Genomic DNA, 21,971 nt, shown 5'->3' with positions numbered 1-21,971 from the left:
TTCTGAACATTTTAATAATGTTCTCTGTTAACTGGGATAGTACTTGATGTAAATCTTTTCTGTATGATCGAAATGCTTCAGCTTCACCAGAAGTAAGATGCTTGAAGAATTAGGAGACCAAAAGCCAGGGTATAGTCAAAGAGATGGTTTATTATGCACGCAAAGATACCCTGGGCACTACGTCATTTCGTAGTCTTAGTCTTAGTCTAAACATAAATTGGATAGAGTTGGCTTTTTTACTCATATGTACGTGCAAGCAACATACCCAAGGCTAGTAAGGAAAAACATAAAAGAAAAAAATGAGAGAAAAACATCAGGCAAAAAACAAAACACCTTGACAAAAACATAATCAAGGCCAGAAACCCAAAAACATGAGACCATTAGTAAACAAAAATCGCACTGAACTGATCTTAAATGACTGAAGCATAATCATGGAAAATAAGGAAAATATTTCACATACTGATGCATTGATTATTCAAGAGTTTGATGTGTGGTATGGAAAAAGTTCACACTTGCCATCATTGCTGTTGACTATTAATTTGCCAGAGCCACTTTACATAAACAACCTTGTGTGAAAAGTAACACTCTTGAATTCTTAATTGTTGGAAAGTGTTGGTTAATTTTCTATAACAGCAGCTCTGACAGTAGTTCCATCTGCAATTCATATCACAATATGTAATTATTTCTATGGTAACAGATAATTCCCAGGGATTTGTATGGCAGATTTCAAATGGAGTTTAAAAATGCATTGGTATTTAACAAAGAAATATGTACAACTGCATATAGGAGCATCCCCACCATTTATATCAGCCATTCAACCATTCAAATGTCATAAAGTCATAAAGTCCTCATTGACAACTTCCTTCATTTTAAACTCCACTGACATACTAAGTGACTTCTGAGTGACCAATAATTTAACAAATGTAGTTATTTGACAGATAAGCAGAATATGTATTGATTTACTCACATTTCTAGATCTTGCAGAATCGTGGGGCACTGTGCCACTCACACACTTAGTTTCTATAGAGATATTATTTCACTTAGTGGTCAAAAATGGGAACTGCAACAAGAACTATTAGTCATCCATAGGGCCAAGACTTGCACTCCCCCATGCTCGCTCTATGAACATTTTCAGTACAGTAGGAGTGGACAGACAGTTAATGACAGGGTTGCTAGATTGGGCCCACTTATAATGATTAATAATGGCAGCCAGTATCTTTTTCATAACAAATAACTTGAATTAAATCAAATAAATTTAGTCAAATAAATTTAGTCATGGCAGCATGTGTAAAAATATCCCTACTACCCTACTACACAGTAGGCGTAAAGCAGTATGCAAAAGGAGTAGTATGTCAGAATTCTCAGTATTCATCAAACAGTAGGCAAGAAATATCCGGATGACCTACTGCTTCCGCTGAGATTCTGCTGTATGGAATGACTGAACTCAGGCAACAGGTCTGGCATGGAAGACCTGTCAGAATCCATGCTGTATAGTACGTCCGGATTGTATTAATGCTTACCACTTATACTGATCAATACATACTGTATCAGTGGCCGAGCATTAGGTACTGAATCGAATGCAGTAGGTATTGTCATAGTATGCGATTTCGGACGCACAGAGTGTGTCTATGATATAGTGAACAATTTCTCTTATAAGATACATTGCAAAGATTGGGAGAGAGGTAGGAGTAGATAATGTCCACATATTAGAAGTATGCGTAAAATACTTTTTTCCTCATGCAAAGGCTGAGAAAAATAAGAAACATGTCCCCCTTTTCCAATGCCCAAATGTTTTGGGTTAGTTTTAGGTCTTTTTGTAGTTTTTGAGATTTAGATTTTTTAAAATTTTGCTGAAACTTTTCAACCCTGGTTAATTCGCTCAAACATAGAAGAAGTTACATTTTAGATTTCTCATTTTTACCTTTATCTGATGTATGCTGGATGATTGTATGCCGTCAACTCTCACCTGCCTATTATATGGTTACTGTAAAATTTCACTATTTATTAGTTTTAGGCTTATGCTTTAGGTTGAGGTTATTAATGTCGGCCTGCCCCACCAGATTCTATGGTCATGAGCCACTGCTGTAATATTGTAAAGTTTTCTGTAAGGAGACATAAATTTCACATTTTTGGATGGTATCTCTGGTGTCTTTGTAACAGTCAAAGGTATATCTATTTCTTAAAATTTTCTGCCATGGGAGAATCTTCAGGATAGACGACTTTGTGGTTTGGGTTTCTCAGAAACAAGCTGCATTTTTTTGTCCTATTAACTTCAAGAGAGAGAGAGAAAAAAAGAGAAGCTGGTGAGGGAATAATTGTTTACTATATGTGCTATAATGTAAGTGATAACAAGTTAGAATATATAAAGTACTGTGCAAAAGTTTTAGGCACCCTATTTTTTTAGTATAAGCATTATTATAGATTTTTTTTTTTTTTTTTTACATTATCAAGTCAGAACAAAAAAAACATTTTGGATTCCAAACATTAGGTTTTCTAGCACAAAATGAAATGTTACAGAAAAAAATCTTTGTATGTCATTAAAGAAAGCAGCATATAATGTAAGAGATCACTTTTCAGACAAAAAACATAATGAAGGCTGCTGAGTTTTGCTGCAAAAATAAGAAGCAAGTGTGACAGTCAGGCAAGTCTCCAGAAGAACCGTGGTTGGTTCTGCAAGATGCTTAATAAAACTTACAACTAATTCCCTTATGAAACTGCACAAATTGTACCTGAGATTACTATTTTTTTTATTTATTTTTTTGTCGCACCTAATATTGAGTTTTCAATATTTAGAAAAGTCATATTGTTTAATTTACTACTGTTTGCTGCTCTTTACATTATTTAAATGTAGAAACAGTTCATTTAATTCATTTGAAGGCATCTTTGCTCTACAGCATTTCTCTGCATGCCCCGAAAATATTTTATAGCAATTTGCTGTGGAATAATTTTAGCCTTCCACTTCGAGTTGAGCTACACATCACTTCTTTGTCGATTATTTTCCTATAAGCGCACACACCATCGTGTTTCATTTCTTACATACTGTTATTCAACAGCATGATAGTAAATACTGTTCTGTCTTCGTTCCTGATAATATTAACCATTGTGCCTTCAATGACATTGAAACAGCAAGTATCCAGACAAGAGTAAAATGTAATGGCAGCATTAAATTCTCCTCTCTAGGCTTCTGTGGATGTTTGCTAAATAGTAGGCTGCAAGGCAGCTTGAGAGTGTGAATAACAACAATGTTTCCCTGCACTTCAATCATATAAAATTGTTATCCAGTCATTGTTAGCAGTCACCCATAAACAAAATCACTGGCTGAGATTTTGCTGTCATTAGATGTAACAGATGACCACATGAAGAGTTTGGGTATTGAGCCCAGCCTATCCATCTTCACACAGCACAGACAGACGTGAGCCATTATATCATGGCTGTCCAGTAATACTAGATGTTGAGTTGCTACTTATACTGTTGACTGTGCCAATATTGTGGTACGTCAGTGAACATCATCAGAGTTTTCTCTCATCTCTTTTTTCCCTACAAAATTAAACAGTGGCCTCTTATGGCCCATGACTGGCAGAGTACTTATTCACCTAACTAGGGTCAGGCCTCATTTTCTTCACACTAAAATGGCATGAACTTTTCTTTTATTTCTGGTCATCTCCTATTCTCAGCTTATTAACGATTTCCATCCAGAATCACAATTCATTACACTGAATAAATGATTTTTATCATTACCTTAAATTATTCTCCTCAGACCACAGATCAAAGAGAAAACTGAAATGAATCTTGAGGCTGAGAGACTCAGAAATCCACTGAACGGCAGCGAGTACCATCAAGCATACCCAAGAGGTGAAAGAAAATTGGTCCCAGGCCGTTATCGAAGCCGCAATGCTGTAATTAGACTGCAGAAACCTGTATGGAGGTCAAAAGCGCAAGCAAGAATAGCCCATTGATCTGAGAAAAAAGTCTTCACACACACAACTGAACACAGCAGGAACTTGATTCTGCTATACACAGCACTATTGCTAATTATCCTCAAGAATATGAAAAATACTACACACATAAATACAGTATATAGTTTAGGAGTGTTTGAAGCTGGAAGACAAAAAAAAAAGTCGATTGTCTGGAGGTGAGTGACTCTTAAGCTCACATAAAATATTAAAATAAATACAATTAAAATATATTACAAAAAGAGCAGATTTTTTTGTGAACAGTCAGAAGCAATCCAGTATTTACTGACAGTAACAATGTTTACAATGTGTCAGATGTAGCTGTCAACAATGGTCCAAAAGCAATTTCTCATTTCTGTGCATACTCTAAAGTCATTAGTGTCAAATGAAATAAGGTGCAGTGGAGATCAAATCTGGTCATGAACGCAATTACCAGTGTTTTCAAAATGGCTCCAGGGTTTTCAAGTTAGCTCTGTTGTTTTGAAACATTAGACATGATAATGCATCTGTTTAAGGTTAGCTTGAGGGGTGCATAGCGCACAGTCTGGTGCATAGCCCAGTATTTTCAAAACAAATAGATGGAAAATTAATATACAGTCATGTGAAAAAATAAGTACTCCCCATGGAAATTGTTGGCTTTTTTGACATATTTGGACAAGCAAATATTTGATCATTGTTACGCCACGGCGAACTCGCGGCCGCAATACTCAGATGGCGGTGCCGCTTACAAACATGGCGGACAAGCACTACACTTCCCAGCCATGCCCGCGCTCAAGTTCACCTGAGTATTGATCACCAGCACCTGTGCGGCTGAGAAGTTATAAAAGGCCTTGTTAACCTTCGCGCCCTCACAAAGTAAACGCTCAGTTCTTGTGACTTAGTGATATTTCCCTGGTACTTGGACTTTCCTGCCTGTTATTCACGTTTACAATTCCTTGCCTTATCCCAGTTGGACTGTTCGCCTGTATTAGTCTGTTTTCTGCTAATCCTCTCACGTCGCGTCTGCTGGATTTTTGACCACTCTTCCATGCAATATTTTTTCAGTTGCAAGATGTTTGAGGGTTTTCTTGCATGTACTGCCTGTTTCAAATACTCCCACAACATTTCAATGGGATTCAAATCCAGACTTTGACCAGGCCATTCCATAACCCTCCATTTCTTCTTTTTGAGCCATTCCTCTGTGGATTTGCTAGTGTGCTTAGGATCATTATCCTGTTCAAAGGTCCACTTTCGGTTCAAATTCAACTTTTGGACAGATGGCCTTACATTATCTTCAAGCACTCTTTGATATGATGCAGAATTAATTAGTGTCCAGACCCTAAGGCAGCGAAGAAACCCCAAACCATAACATTTCCACCACTGTGCTTCACTGTTGGTATGAAGTGCTTTTCCTGAAAAGCTGTCTTTGGTCTGCACCAAGCATGTCTGCTGTTACTGTGGCCAAACAACTCTATTTTTGATTTGTCTGTCCAGAGTACATTATTTCAAAATGCCTGGTCTATGCATATATGCTCACTGGCAAACTGTAGTCTTGCAAAGGATTTTTCCTGGCACGCCTCCCATACAGGTCAAATTTGTGCAGTCTCTTTCTGATTGTAGAAGCATGCACTTTGACACCAACAGCTGCAAGACTTACTAGCAGATCCTGTGATGAAATTTTGGAGTTCTTGGAGACTTCTTTTTTGCATCAGACGGACTGCTCATGGTCTGAATTTGCTGGGACGGCCAGTCCTGGACAAATTGGCAGTCGTTTGAAATCTGTGTCATCTGTAAATGATTTTCCTTACAGTGGAATTGTGGTTTTCAAATAATTTGGAGATCTTTTTAAATCCCTTGCCAGACTCACAGTTATCCTTGTTTTCTGAAGGCCTTACAGAACTTTTTAGATCTTGACATGATGACACCACACACCTCAATAGCAAGGGAACACCAGACACTAGATATAAGAGGGGTATAAATAAGACAGGTTCCGCCTGCACTCCCTAAGCAGGTTCTAATCACTGGCACCCAATCTTGAACACCTGATTCAAATTTTATGGATTTTTTTTTTTTGGCAATTGTGAAACTACTAGTAATTGTGAAATTACTACAATTGTTTTTCCACAAATGTTTAGTGAAAATTACTACCACATGTTTTCACATATTGGAGGAGACCTAACGTCCCCCTAATGATAGGAAATCCTGGGAGGTTTGTGAAGACATTTGACTGATCCCCACAAGGAAAAGTGCATTTTAATGGTTAAAGTTAGGTGTAGGCAGAGTATAATTATAATTATATTAGTGGAAGATCCTCACAAGGATAATAAGATAAATTTGTGTGTGTGTGTGCGTGTGCGCGCATGTACTTGATTGGGAGCTTTTTTTAGACTTTAAGGAGAATTTTAATGGAAAAAAAACATCTAAAAAGCATTTCAAGAAGGACTAAAACAATTTGTTCTTTTTTTTCAATATCTGTTTTATTTCCTGCTTTCATATGTGCTGTCTCTGTTCTTCCCTGTTATTTCTCTTTTTCTCACACATAGCCTGGTTGTATACTAAGCTTTGTATTCTGAAAATTTAAGTTTTGTCCTGTCTCACCACTGCTATTGTCAGCTATCATGTTATCATAAATTATAAAAGGCTGACTGAACATTTCAGAGGAGTTAAGATAAGTAATTTGCTTTTGAATCACTTATTAGTTGAAACAAGATATAATATGTTAAATAAGGAATAAAATACAATGAGGTGTGCTGTTATAGGAAAATAATCAGTGACGGGGTGGTGTGATATTACCACCATAACAGCATGTCCCAGAGAGTTTTATTTGGCTTATACCCCAGCAATATTTTTTTAATTAAGGAATGTCATCATTCATTTTATCTGCTTATAGTTACATTTAATGTTCTGCAAAACACGTTAGTTAATAAGACATCAAATTTAGCTTGTCATGAAACTGGAAAGAACAGTTTGCAGTTCGCAGACACTTCTTTAAATGTTCAATAAACATCTCCTTTCAGAAAGCTTCACCATGCCAACGATTATATATTTTTCTTTGCTAAATAAAGTTTTGTTAATCTGTGTATTATTAGTCTTAGATTATGTGCAGGATCCACAATTGAAGTCCGTGTAAATGGGTTGTTCTTGTGCTATAATAAGTAATAATGGTCACAGATTATATAAACGGGACAAAATATTTGGACACAATTTAGAAACACATGTTACCATAAGTTTAAGTCACCTCATATCCAACAAACTATTGATAGAAATTATATTATCCTTTGCTTCAGAAATTATATTCTGTCTTTCAAAACAAATAGTTCTTTTAGGCAGTATAAACAACTCTATTTTGTTCTAAACAATGTTCTTATTAAATTTATTTTCCCCTGTGGTGGACTGCTGTTCTATCCAGGGTGTGTCTGTGCCAAAAACCCAAGCTAGGCTGCAGATCTGCTGCAATTCTAACCAGAATAAACCAGCTACTGAAGAGGAAAAAATTAACAAATTAACTTATTTTAAAACGAAAATGATGTATTCAATCCTAACAAAAATTATGTATCCAATTATGTAAACGATGTTTTCAACTATGTGTTAAAAAATGCATTCTTTTTTAAAGGTTTGCTTAATGCTAAATGTAAAGCTAAGTAGCTAGCACAAGCTGCTTTTACTGTTTGTTTACAACTTTAGCATATAAGGCTGATGAGAATGGAGCATGTATGAATTCATTCAAGGTTATATAAGCTTGACTGTTTTTTTTTTAATTCATCAAATGTGATGAGCAGCAATCTAGTCATCATACAGTAAATTCAATAAATTAGTGACACAATACAGACATCCTAAGGTTTTCCTATTTAAGCTAATAATGGGTCTATTTGTGAATTAAAGCAGTTATCTGAATTAACATTGATATATTGTAACACAAGTTATAACATATTTGCATGTAACGGAGGCACTAATGTGGAATTAAGAATTCAGTGGCTACTCAGATGCGGATGGTGCTCAGTCGCTTGCCAGACATCTGTTATTACATTAAACAGTTGAAGTAAAGCAAAGCATTCATTAGATGACAGCTTCATTTACCATTTTGCAACCTCTGCAGACAGGTGGGCTTTTTATTCTTGCTGCGAAGAAGTCTAATCACATCAATTAGTGCAATAAACATGCAATGATCGATTGAAGCAAATTAAGAAGCACACTAAACATATTAGTCATGAAGCAGATGCATTGTATCTCAAGGTCCAAGCATCCCAACTTGTCCAGCATTTTTCATAATCGCTTAGAATATTTTAGAACACGGAGACACAAGTTCATACTTTGCACTTTCAATTTCATACTTTGTGCTAATTAGTGTTAGTTATACCTGTTTGACTGTGTTTTTACTTAAGATTAGAAACTACTGAGCAACACACTGAAGTGCACCTTGAATGCAATACAGGCCATCTTGTTTTTGATTCCTAACCATAACAGGTTCCAAAAAAACATGTGAGGATAACTTTTAAATAGAGTGTAATATTATTGTAAACTGCGATGTAAGTTTAGTCAGTTATCATTAACATTCAATGTCAACACATTCCTAAAGAGACAGACATATAATACAGTTCACTCTACATTGTCCCAAAACTCTCCATGGTATACATAGTCTAGATTTGCAGTGGCCTCTGTTGACTGCAAGACAAACTGCAATTGCAATAAAAACACTTGGAAAGCTTTCCCTTTTAACAGAGCCTGAGAGGCCACAAAAATAATCTTTAGTTTGTGGGTCAGATGTATAAAATTGTTCACATAGTTAAGTTTAATGTGACCAACATGATACTCAGTTGAAGCTCTTTAGAGGAAAGCACAAATGAACCAAAAGGTTGGCACAATTGTTTTAATTTGAGAACTCAAAAAAGTGAATAGAGAGCATAACGTAAGCATAAACAATTTCTTTTCAACAATTTTTTTTTCTCTCATGGCCACATTATACTCAATTGTTGCTCATAATTTAATATATCCTTAAAAAAAAAAAAAAAAAGATCTCTATAACTTTCCTGCAACCCAACTAACTTCAGGGATTTTATTTTGAGAAAAAGAGTCAGAGTTAATTGCCTGGCCACAAAAATAAAACCTAAACAAAAACTAAAACATCTACTAAAAATCTACTGCAATATTTCAACACCTATAGCTGAATAACTATGAACACCTGCTGAGAAAGTTTATATGCTAACTAGGACAATAAATGTGAAGCATGTATACTACTGTAATCGCTACTGAATAACACCAAATTGATCATACCAAAAGTATCTTATTTTACAGAAAAACACTTTACACAAATCATTGTGTTCATTTGAAAAATATAATTAGTAGCTAAATCAGTCTTTCTAGCTACCACAATGGTATTAGCCCTGTGTTACTGCCATTCCAGACTACACAGTATCTGAGCATTCTCAAATGAACTGGATTCCTGCTTGAATTGTTTCTTAAACTCTGAAAATTAATGTTTTACCAAGTGAAACATGAAGTACTAAACATTCAAAGAGTTTCTTTCACAAATGTGTCTTACACAATAACAGGTGCTGTTTTGCTAAGCAGTATGCTGTACAATAACATAACATAAAACACATCATAGCAGTCTAAAATTAAATAGCATAGGTGCGAGAAGATGAATAAGATGAGCATGGTTACTGGAAAATTTAAGGCAAGCAATGAAGCAATTATTCTGGCTTATTGTAGCAAGCTTATCACTAAATCTTGTGTGCTTGTGTTGTCATATGTAGATCTTCACATTAATTCTTAAATGCTACCAAAATCCATGATTTATACCTGGCTGTCTCTCAGAAGCAGTGTGTATGGCTATCAGATAAGGGCAAATGTTTTATCTCCGATGGACTACTCAGGATAAAATGCTATAATTCCAGTGTGTGCTGGAGTATGGAGAAAAAATGACAACTTGATCTTGGTGAGTAAATCAACTTATTCCAGTACAGCCTGGCAGCAGCCTTGGGTTTTATTGAAAGTGAAGGCATCATTAAATTTGGGCTGCTTGAGCTGTATATGGGCAAGCTTACAACAAATATGTAGTGACTCTATTCTTAGACAATAGCCTCTACATGTATGATTTCTACTTCATTTTAATGTAAAAATGTGGGTAGACATGTAGATATAGAAGCAGATCTCCTTGCTTTGATCACTTTCCCTGATCTCATTCAAACCTGGTCCAGGAACATTGATTTTGGACAGGTTTCCAGACCAATTTTGTGCAAAGGTTTGTATACCCTTAGGACATCAAATCTCAAACCTCAAAATACATGCTGCTACTCTGTAGTGTTTGATCAGTCTTACATGGAGGAAGCCATTGCATCATTGCACTAATTGCTGTTTTCCTATTTTATTTTATTTTTTTAACTTGTATTGGTATTCCACCTTTCATGCACCACTCTGATGTACGGGCGAATGACCATCTACATGTTCAGATATTGACAGCTTGGTACCCTGATACAGACTACATATGAAAATGGATATGTTTAGCTGGGACACAGTAATTTGACTCTTGAGATTTTTGTGATATATGTTTATTGATTGTAGGGTTTCAAAATATAATTCTATGACAGAATGGCATCATGGATCAGTTTATGCTAGCATGAGCAAAAATGCCCCTTTCAGTCTGAGATTCTGAATGACATCAGTGTTTACCTTGACCTTTCTATTTTTGATACAATGGGGCATTAGTCATAATGTACTTTGAATATGTTGTTATGTTGTGTTATAAATTGAGATATGGCTAAAATGTACTATAATCTTTTTTCCCAAAATTCCACAAAAAATCTAAGCTTTTCACTGATATATTGACTGATGTAGTGTGGCATTTACTCTTTCTGACTTGGCCTTAAAGTAATTAATAATTTCTCATATCTTTGCATTTGAATATTTCCTTGTATATTTAATGCATTGCCTATCTGAAATTTGGGTTTTAAGGTTTTTCCATTCTGTGCTGTGTAGAGAGCATTAGTTGTGAGGATCCACGCAGGTTCCAAAGTTGGTGTTGACGATGGAGCCTCCAATGGACCGGTCACCTTCACATTTAAGTCCGTCCTCACAAGTGCAGTAGCAATATGTACCGCTCCAGTTCTGTGTTGCAGAGAAAACAATTAATTAAGTATCAAAACTTCTGTGTAACTTCTGCAATATCCAACTTATAGTAAACTGCACACTAACAGACCACTATAAAAAAGACAGATACAGTAACTAGACAGTCAATCATTTTTAGGAATCTTAAGAAGAGTAACACAATATGTGCTTTTCTTTTCTCTAATGTGAGGATAGTCCGCTGCAAATAGTCAGCTAATATAAACTTATGGAAAAGGCCAGCAGGCCCTCCTTCATTATCTTCAAACTTCAGGTCATGCTATGCATTGACTGGAACACCTGAACCTTCTCAAACCCAGCTGTAGGCTCTACCGCTGCACTACATACAAGTGCTTTTACAAAGTGCTTCCATCATTGTCACTGTGAAGGCAGTGAACAGGAGAAACACTCTGCATTAAAACCCCAGTTAAGCATTTATGCAAGAATGCCACTGTTTACTGATAGATAGAATGGAAAATGTGCAGCAAATATGATAAGTGATATTGTAAGGTTTCATGTTTTGGCAGGACCAAATTCTGAACTGCTTTTTTCAATCAGTCCTAATTAGTCAAGGATATCTTACATTTAATAAAATAAATGAAAGCATTTAAAAGGACTAAATGTTTACATTTTCTGTGCAATTAATTTTCACTCATTTGTTAAACTGACAAAATTAAATTAACAATTAAATGTCAATTAAGGTTTAATAGACTGTTTCTAGAACAGGTGGGTACTGCAAGAGTCCATCTTTGTTGAGCCGACGGCATTACCCATGGAGGAAGTGTTTTGTCCTTTGCTTTTACAGCATTGTTAGAGTTTTATGCTTAACTCTCCTTCCTTTGTGCCAATAGGCAAGTACAAGTTCAGCAACAGTGCGAAAACTCAGTGGTTGTTTGTTTGTTTTTTCCCCCTTTGAAAATGCTGCTATTAAAAATTCAGTTATTTTAAATACGTGAAGAAATTGATCATGTACTTTTAGTTGACCTGAAATGAACACTTACCATCCACTTTATTAAGAACACCTGTATACCTGCAAATTCATGCAGTAATCTAATCAGCCATTCATGTGGCAGCAGTGCAACGCAAAAAATCAAGAGACAGATTCCTGTTCTTGGCTGAGACTATCATGGGCACAGACTCACCGAAACTGGACAGTTAAAGAGCAGGGGGGGAAACACCTGGTCTTTTTTTTTTTTCGAGTCTTGAACTGTCCAGTTTGGGTGAGTCTGTGCACATGATAGCCTCAGATTCTTGTTCTTGTCTGACAAGGGTGGAACCTGATATTTGACACCAACAGTTGCAAGACTTACTAGCAGATCCTGTGATGAAATTGTGGGGTTCTTGGAGACTTCTTTTTTGCATCAGACGGTGGTCTGATAAAAAATTACCATCAAACATCACTGTGAAAGACTGTGGAAAACAATTTCATGAAATTGCAATTTCACCAATTCAAGTAGTTTCCTACAAAAAAAAGCACGTAAACTCTGCAAGTTGCATTACAAGTTTTGAAAATCAACACAGCAAAATCGAGCATTCTTGGCCGCAACAATCACAACAAAAACTCTGTGAAATCCTGTACAAACTTTTTAAAGGGTTAGGTTCTAGATCTATCACGACCCTGACCAGGATAAAGCGGTTACTTAAAATGAATGAATTAAAATTATAAACGTGTTGAGTATTTGTTTATGTTGAAAAAGAGTATTTATATGAATTTTACTAACAATGTATTAGTGTTCAGAAATTTTGGCCTTGTAAAATAAGCCTGATTAGATTAATAGCAAAACACACCACACACCTAGGACACCTAACAGCAAAACAAATCAAGCACTTGGGGCACCTAATAGCAAAACATAACAAAGACCTAGGGTTTGGTTAAGCCTTCGTTAAGAGAAGGAGGGAGAGAAGGAGAAGGAGAGAGAGAGAGAGAGAGAGAGAGAGAGAGAGAAGCTGAATACTTTATTCTTTTTTTCCAAGCTCTGTTTGTTTTTCTGCAGTGTTTGAGCACTGTTTGTTTGTCAGCCTTGTTTGAGCCAACATAAAAATAGCTCACTCAACACTGAAATCTCTGATAAACCCTCACTTGATATCTCTGGTATCCCACCACTCTCTGAAAAAGAAGAGGTTTTCATTGATCACACACATAAACACACACAAACCTTTATTTCTACACAGCTCCATCTGCTGGTTCACGTTCGACACTTGGCCACGCCCTCACTGCCACACTTGTTTTGAATGGAATTCAAATCTCTTTATGTGCAGTGTTTCCTCCAGGTGTGATGCAGAGATGGTGGAGTAATGTTTGTGCTCGGGTGGGGAGGTTTAGAAGGTGTTTGTGTTAGATCTAATATGGTTTTTATACACAACTTAAAGTTACTAGCTAGCAACTCGTACCATCAAACACCATTTATTTCAAGTATGTATAAAAAATGTTCAAGCATGTATAAAATTACGCTGGATTGTGAAGGTATTGAATTAATTATTTGTCTGGATTTACAGAAACATTTCAAACCGTTTAAATGTTCAGTTATGGTACTACTATCTATCACAGACATCAACATATCTCCGATCTTCTCAAAGTCACACACACAAAGCAGAGTACTTGCAAAATACAAAATATAGAAACTGACGTTAAAACCAGTTTCAAACAAAGCACCCAACGCTGACTCAGTCCTCTTTATGACATTCAGGAAGTAGCTGTACACTTACACCAAGGCTTGTTCTATATCTGATTACTCTGGTCAACGGTTCAAACACCTTATTCTGCTCACATTACCATTTAAAATTTATACCCCATGACACCTCTGTTGGCTAGGACACAAAAGAACAAGTGTTGGTGTCACATCAGTCACTTTTTGAAGATACCTCTCTGTACCAGTGAACTTTACCAATTACAGAGAATACATAGGTCTCCTGAGAATGTAACAGTAGGCATTAAGAAAGTAAATGACAAAAGAATCAACCTGGTATCTGTGGTAGTGGGTTTTTGAAGAGTAGCTTTGGCAAGATAAGGGTTTTGCTGAAGTTTTGTTAGCTAGTTACAGGTGTTCTGGTGTTCACATGTTATTGGACAAGTCTAAATCATTATCAACATGGAGAAAATGCTTCCTGCCACAGAGGCGGTCAAAATCTACCAGACAAACTATGTGAGAAATGCCAGAGCTATTGGTGTCTTGTGGGCAATTTTCACCATCTGCTTTGCCATCATCACAGTGGTGGTGTTCATTCAGCCCTACTGGATCGGTGACAGTGTCAACACCCCACAGTCTGGCTACTTCGGGCTCTTCTACTACTGCATAGGCAACCCCATCACCTCAAAACTTGTCTGCAAGGGCAGTGTGCTCGACTTTAACTCCATTCCGTCTGGGGCATTTAAGACTGCCATGTTCTTCGTGGGAACCTCAATGCTGCTTAATGTGGCCACCATGGTCTCATTCGGTCTTTTCTTCTTCTGCAGTGCAGCGAGTGTGTACAAGATTTGTGCATGGGTGCAGATCTCTTCAGGTAAAACTTAATAGTGTGATTCAAAGTTGAAGTTTGGGTCTCTTGTTTGAAAGTTAAATGCAGTAACTTGTGATTTCTCCAATAAAGCAGGCTCATTTTTATTTTTTAAGCTAATAGTGAATATTAAGCATTCCTGGTTTGTGAACAATCTTAAAGGAATCAGTTCTAAATAGTTGAATTTCTCTCAAAGTAGTGTCACATTTTTGCATCCAGATAACTAACGTCAAAATGACAGTTTTTGTTAAACTGCATTGATCATAAAGTGTAAATATTAAATGTTGCCCAGTGCACTTAACAAAAAGTGATAAGCCAATCTCTACAGTGTTTGCATCCATAATAACCTTGCAAAACATAACAGTTTTGCTGTTATAGAAGACAGCATATAAACATCTTACCAATTAGACTCAAGAATTCAACCGCACTGTTGTATGAAATAGTATCTGGCTATTCTAATCCTGCCATATAGCCATGTTGAGCTGCTACAATCTACATGGAGGAATATTTCACCACAATGCATACAGTGAATGTATACAGAATGTACATTAAGACAAGGTGTAAACGGGCCTTTGTTGGCTTAGCATAGTATGAGTGTTCTACAGCAGTACAGGTAATTTTCTTAGTTAATCTATGCAGTGGTGTTTATTTTAAAAAATAATAAATGAACTTTTAGGACCCCCACCAAACATCCTCTACTTACCCTCTTCTCCATCTACTGGCAAATCACTATTCCATTATCACACTATCCCTACACAGTTTTATTACCATTTTACAATATTTTGTCTATAATAGTCATCCTTCTTATGTTTAAAAGTTATCACAGGTTGTTGAACTTCATTTTATTTTCAAAAACATGTTAAACTTGCTATCTAGGGTGGTTTCAGGTACTGTAACCACTGTCAAAGTAATAGAAAGAGATAGTAGTCTGAAAAGAGTATAAATGCAGCACCTGTGTTGTCCACAATCATTAGAGTTCACCCTAAAACAGTTTTACCCCTTTATTGTGTAGGTCCAAATTTTGCCTATTACCTGAAGACACTTAACATAAAAACAGATACTCACATATTCAATTGGAGAAAGAAAAATAAGACACCAGCCGTGAGTGAGAAGAAGCAAGGGTCCAGGTTTATTCGTTCCGTTCCACCACACGAGATCCACACAGTTTGAGACGTCCCAAAATGCGATCTAAAAGAAACCAGAGCTGAAGCTCTTCTATTTATACAGTTTTCTTAGGGTCAGGATGACCCAGACATCAATATGTTTTAGAAAGAGCCTTCCCAAAATACCATTATGTTTTAGAAAGAGCCTTCCCCAAACACCATTAGGTTTTCGAAAGAGCCTTCCCATAATACCAATAGGTACGAGACTCAACATTTCGGAGAGACCTTGGTCTCACGGTGTCCGCTGTTCCCATCGACGGTTATCTTGCAGCCCTAGCCATTCCCATCGATGGTTATCTCGCGACCCTAGCCGTTCCCATCGACGGTTATCTCACAGGTGCAACTTGGCTCAACTACCCTTATAAACGGCCAATCTTGGCTATCTCTTAAAAATTAAGAACTTTGTTTGTGTTACTCCTGACTTTTTCTCGTGAGAAAAGAATCCTCCACACCTTCAAGTGCATTATGAGTAAGTTTCTTTCACATTTTTCTGTATTTCTGTTTTATAATGCTTTTTTCTTTTCATATTTGCTCTACATTGCTGTTTTATATCTGGTTATACTGCTTGCAAGTATTTTACCCCCTTTTCTGTACTCCATACTTCACAATATCATTATAATATCCTTACAATCCTTATATTATCCTTATAATATCCTAATACTCCTTTGATTATTCTTATAATGTTCTGTTTTCCTTCTGTATGTGTGTGTGTGGCGGCATAGGCCTCTGTGTGTGTGTGTGTGTGTGTCTCTTAGTTGACCGTCCACCTACGCTCTGAGGCCTGCCGCACTAATCAAATACATGTATGGTTTGCGCCTTGCTTATCTGTGTGTGTTGTGTCTTAGGTGAACGTCAGCCCAGTGAATTTTCAATAAAATTACATACTACTCATACTAGGTCTCCCTCGTGTTTATTTCATGTATATTTTATATACAACATTTCCCCCTCTGAGACTATAAAGCCTCACAAACTACACGTATATATTGTTTTGAACCCTGATTCCTTTGATTACATGTTGATTAACTGTGTACCCCCTAAATAGTGTTAGTATGAGTGGCTAATACGAATATGGGATCTACATGTCCCTATTTTTCTCAACTGGGCCTATCAGCCCTCAGTTTTGTATTTGTCAGGACCGCGCAGTGTGTTGATTCTCCCCAAAAATCAAATCTCGCACTCAGGGGTGGGTGAAAAACCTCTACGGAGGAAAAATTCCCACCCTGCCAGCACCATGTGCTCGACAGCACCATTATACTTTTCTCGTGCCTGATTGCATCACACTTTGTTGCACATCACATGTCATATCATAAACATTTTATAACAATCCAAATTGACAGTCTCTGTTGGCAGTATCTCTCTGTATGTTGGTTGTCTTGGGCCCAGGCACTTTACGTACCCTTGGGCCACCCTTGGGGAGAGGTTAGGCTAGCACTTACACCCAGGGCATGGGTCATCACATCGTCTTCTCATCCTGGTCTGCCATTGAATTGAGAGTTCTGCGATAATGTCTCTTGAGGGCAGACCCCCTGTTGACAGCTTCGTACAGGACCTTCACGTGTTCCTCGCCACCTCGTCATCGGAGGATCCTCGAGCATCCTCGGGGATCAGGGGTCGCATGTTCTTGTAGTCAGCTGCTGCTTCAGCCATTCTCTCGCTGCTCCTGGTCTCCCATCTCTGGGTGAATACCACCCCTTGTTGAGGCGGTAACGCCTCACCCATAACAATGCGCCCAGCTCTGTTCCTGTGACTAGATAGCTTCATACATAACAGTTAGTTATCTCATATATGCTCTTGGTTCCATCTGCAATTACTCCAGTGGCAGTCCTTCATAAGGAACAGACACAGACATGGGTCGACCCGTAAGCATTTCATGCGTTGTTAGATACATATTTCTGTGAGTCTGCATGCGATAGGTCATTAGTGCAAGAGGTAGAGTATCTACCAAGATATGTTTAGTGTCAGCGCAAATTTTGTTAAACTTGAGATGGTATGCCAGATCTAGGGACTACCTCTCTGGTCAAAGAAAAAATTTAATCACTGTTCCAGCAGTCTTCTGATGGCACTGCCTCCCTCCATCTGCTAAACCTGTCTATCACCAAGCGCTTAAACAGCCTTTCTGGCATTGATATGTGCCCTCTTGATACTGATTTTCCCTTTCTGACATTGTTTTGAGCACAGATATCACACTCAGATTATCATCCACCGTTGCCTGTAAGTACAGAGATCATTCCTCTAGCTGTTTTATCTTTCCCCTACCTTCCCCCTTGCACACTGGTTAAAACCATGGGCATCTGAAATACATACAGTGCGAAGTGCAGTAGGTACAATCAGAATTCAATTAACTATTTGCTCGGTATGTTAAAGTGGCGTTCCAACGTTTTATTCTAAAACCTCACTGCATTCAAACAACTCCAAACAGATGACACAATCCATGGGCATAAGCAGAGTCAGTATTTATCTATATATATATTAGCAATTCTACCCTTAACCAGTTTGCACTCTGTAGTGATGGCTTTTAATTCAGCCACTTGGGCAGAGCAGGGTGCTCATAATGTTTGTGAAATTTCAGACACAAAATCTTCCAGATGGAACGTCTAAAAATTTCAAATTTAAGCTCGAGGAAATATGGATTTTGGCTAGGCAATCGTGAGTGTTCTCAGTGACTGGCTCCACAGAATTAATTAGGCAATACAACACTACAGTTGGTGTATTAGACACACTAATAGGTTTAAGAGTTACATTTTGGGTGGCACATCAAATAACCTCATATCCTGTTCTTTCAAAATAGAAATGACCTGGTGTGATAAGTGTAAGATCAATGTGTGAGAGAGCAATTTTCCCAGTGATCTGCACTTCGAGAGCAGCTCCAGCTATGGCACGCAAACAGGCTGGCAATCCTTGTGCCACCAAATCCAAAGTTTTCAATAAATAAACTAAAGACCTGCAAGTGCCCCACAAATGGACTTTCTCCTCCACATTTCGAGTGTCTGACTCACTCATTTCTCAACAATGGCTTCTGGGGCCTGAAAATGCACACTTTTTTTCCACCTTCAGTCTTCCTTTTTCCCTGGATCACACAATTTGGGAATATGTTTTTATATATTACAGGTCTAGAAGTTCTGATTTACACAACGGGCAATCAGGCAGATGTCTAAAATATTTACAATGTTCTTGACTGCTCCCCAATTTTTAAAACATTCATACAGCAGTTATTGATACCAAAGTAATTATAATACAAACAGTCCCACCCGACTCACACAAAGTCTGTACCAAATTCAAAACATTCAATGAAAAAGCAGAAATATCTCACAAAGTTCTGTGTTACCCATCTCAATCTGAAGAGCACACACACACAGTGTTGTTGTTTTTTTGTTTTTTTTTCCTTTCACACAGAAGCAGGCCTGCATGTGCAGATAAGAACACACACATACACACACACTGAGGGAGGCCTTTACTCACACTTGTCTCCAAAACTAAATTTTTAGAACTTATCACACACACATGCCTTCTTTTTATCACCAACGCACGCAAGCTCACATACACATGTTATATTCACACACTGTTACACATATTTATATTATTACACACACACAATTGTGGTTACACATTCATACAGCGGGCATGCTTCTCTTGACGGGTCCTTTCCCTGAGCGTGACCCGGACCAGGGCCCAGGATTTACACCCCTCTCTATCCAGCCCTGGAATCTTTCACCAGCGGTATTAGGGGTCCCCCACCAAAGCAGCCGCCACCTCAAGTGGCCGGTATCTGGGGTTTGAGGCTTCATTTCCACCTGCCTCTATTGCAGCCCTGGAATCTTTCACCAGCGGTATTGCAGGACTTTCACTCACACAACACATACAATTTCATTAAACAACCTTATACATCTTATACATAACCCTTATACAATCACATATCGGTTCACACTTCTCTTACCTATTCTCACTCACTCAAGGTTCTTTTGGAGACCAACTTAGTCTTTCTTCCCACCCCGGGGCTTCCCACTCGTGACAACAGATCACTAAGACAGAGCTTTGAAATAACAGGCATCTGCAGTGCCTGTTTCCTACATGGCCTATCTGTTGCCTTAGAGAGTGAAGTTCCACGGGAGAAATTACAGACGTACGGGTCTTAGCCCAGTCCCATCTGGGGTGCCAAATGTAGGTCCAAATTTTGCCTATTACCTGAAGACACTTAACATAGAAACAGATACTCACATATTCAATTGGAGAAAGAAAAATAAGACACCAGCCATGAGTGAGAAGAAGCAAGGGTCCAGGTTTATTCGTTCCGTTCCACCCCACGAGATCCACACAGTTTGAGATGTCCCAAAATGCGATCTAAAAAAAACCAGAGCTGAAGCTCTTCTATTTATACAGTTTTCTTAGGGTCAGGATGACCCAGACATCAATATGTTTTAGAAAGAGCCTTCCCACAATACCATTATGTTTTAGAAAGAGCCTTCCCCGAACACCATTAGGTTTTCGAAAGAGCCTTCCCATAATACCAATAGGTACGAGACTCAACATTTCGGAGAGACCTTGGTCTCACGGGGTCCGTTGTTCCCATCGACGGTAATCTTGCGGCTCTAGCCATTCCCATCAACGGTTATCTCGCGGCCCTAGCCATTCCCATCGATGGTTATCTCATAGGTGCAACTTGGCTCAACTACCCTTATAAACGGCCCGTCTTGGCTCTCTCTTAAAAATTAAGAACTTTGTCTGTGTTACTCCTGACTTTTTCTCGTGAGAAAAGAATCCTCCATACCTTCAAGTGCATTATGAGTAAGTTTCTTTCACATTTTTCTGTATTTCTGTTTTATAATGCTTTTTTCTTTTCATATTTGCTCTACATTTCTGTTTTATATCTGGTTATACTGCTTGCAAGTATTTTACCCCCTTTTCTGTACTCCATACTTCACAATATCATTATAATATCCTTATAATCCTTATATTATCCTTATAATATCCTAATACTCCTTTTATTATTCTTATAATGTTCTGTTTTCCTTCTGTATGTGTGTGCGTGGCGGCATAGGCCTCTGTGTGTGTGTGTGTGTGTGTGTGTGTGTCTCTTAGTTGACCGTCCACCTACGCTCTGAGGCCTGCCGCACTAATCAAATCCATGTATGGTTTGCGCCTTGCTTATCTGTGTGTGTTGTGTCTTAGGTGAACGTCAGCCCAGTATTTTTCTTCCCATGCTCCGTGAATATTTTCACTGGAGGAAGAGGACAGGACATGATTAGTGACAGGGTTGCCAGATTGGATTAAAAACTCTGCATTCCCCAATATCTTGTTGTGTACGTGCAGACAGTGCATCTAGGATGTACAGACATATTACAAAGACCGGGAGAGGAAAAGGGGGATTATGGAGTGAATAATGTCATTATCTAGAAATGTGTGAAATACTTGTTTGGACTCAAAGGCTGAGAAAAAGAAGAAAGGAAAGGTGTTCCATTCCAGGGTGTTACTGCCTCATGCCCAGTGTTCCCAGGATGGGTTCTGGATCCACTGTGAATAAAAGCTCAGTGTTCTATTCCTACCAACAGATAAAATGTGTACTGGCCAAGAAACCATTAAAAATAACCAAGGAATTCACAAAAAATAATGTTGCCATACTTGGTGAATGCATGTTTTGCTCAATGTGTTCTCCATCCTGTAGCTGTGCTGTTGGTGATGGGCTGTATGATTTACCCGGATGGATGGGACTCTCCTGAGGTAAAGCGGATGTGCGGCGAGCGGACGAGCAAGTACGAAATGGGGACCTGCCCAGTGCGCTGGGCCTACATTTTGGCACTCATCTGCATCCTGGATGCACTCATTCTCGCACTTGTGGCCTTCACACTGGGAAACCGACAGGACAAACTGCTGCCTCATGAATTTGAACTGGAGACAGGAGGTAAGAAGAAGTAAACAATTATTTTGAAAAACTATTGGTGAGCTTGGACACTTGATTTAAAGTGTGTCTCGCTGCTAAATTCAGCCTAGACTATAAAATTCATAAAGCTAGAGGTTTCCAGTTTAAGTGTTTGGATTATATAATAAGCACTGCTTAAATTCAGTATTTAAATGCAATATTTTGATGAAGCTAGGTATAATAGTTCAAAGAAACGTCACAAAATATATAAAACCTATAGATCGGTTTAGTTTTATAGTTTTGGCTTCAAATATATAATGACAACATAATGCTTTGTCACTACAGGAAAAAGCTGAATTCAGAAGCTGTTCTGACAACTGCAAAGAATCACAATAGGCATCCTAAAGCCACCGAGTATATAACCAC

The 21,971-nt window shown here is 37.9% G+C and overlaps 1 protein-coding gene across 1 annotated transcript; it reads left to right on the top strand.

Annotated features, from left to right (window-relative positions):
• Nucleotides 1–14,122: 14,122 nt before the first annotated feature.
• On the top strand, nt 14,123–21,601 carry LOC128607887 (LHFPL tetraspan subfamily member 5 protein-like). The gene is made up of 2 exons (XM_053625133.1): nt 14,123–14,534; nt 21,351–21,601. Exons 1-2 carry the CDS (start codon nt 14,123–14,125, stop codon nt 21,599–21,601), a joined length of 663 nt encoding a protein of 220 aa, XP_053481108.1.
• Nucleotides 21,602–21,971: the final 370 nt, after the last annotated feature.

Source organism: Ictalurus furcatus, chromosome 5, assembly GCF_023375685.1.
Source record: "Ictalurus furcatus strain D&B chromosome 5, Billie_1.0, whole genome shotgun sequence".
NCBI lineage: Eukaryota > Metazoa > Chordata > Actinopteri > Siluriformes > Ictaluridae > Ictalurus > Ictalurus furcatus.
Note: the sequence above shows the minus strand (reverse complement) of the source record. Positions and strands in the feature narration are given on the sequence as shown.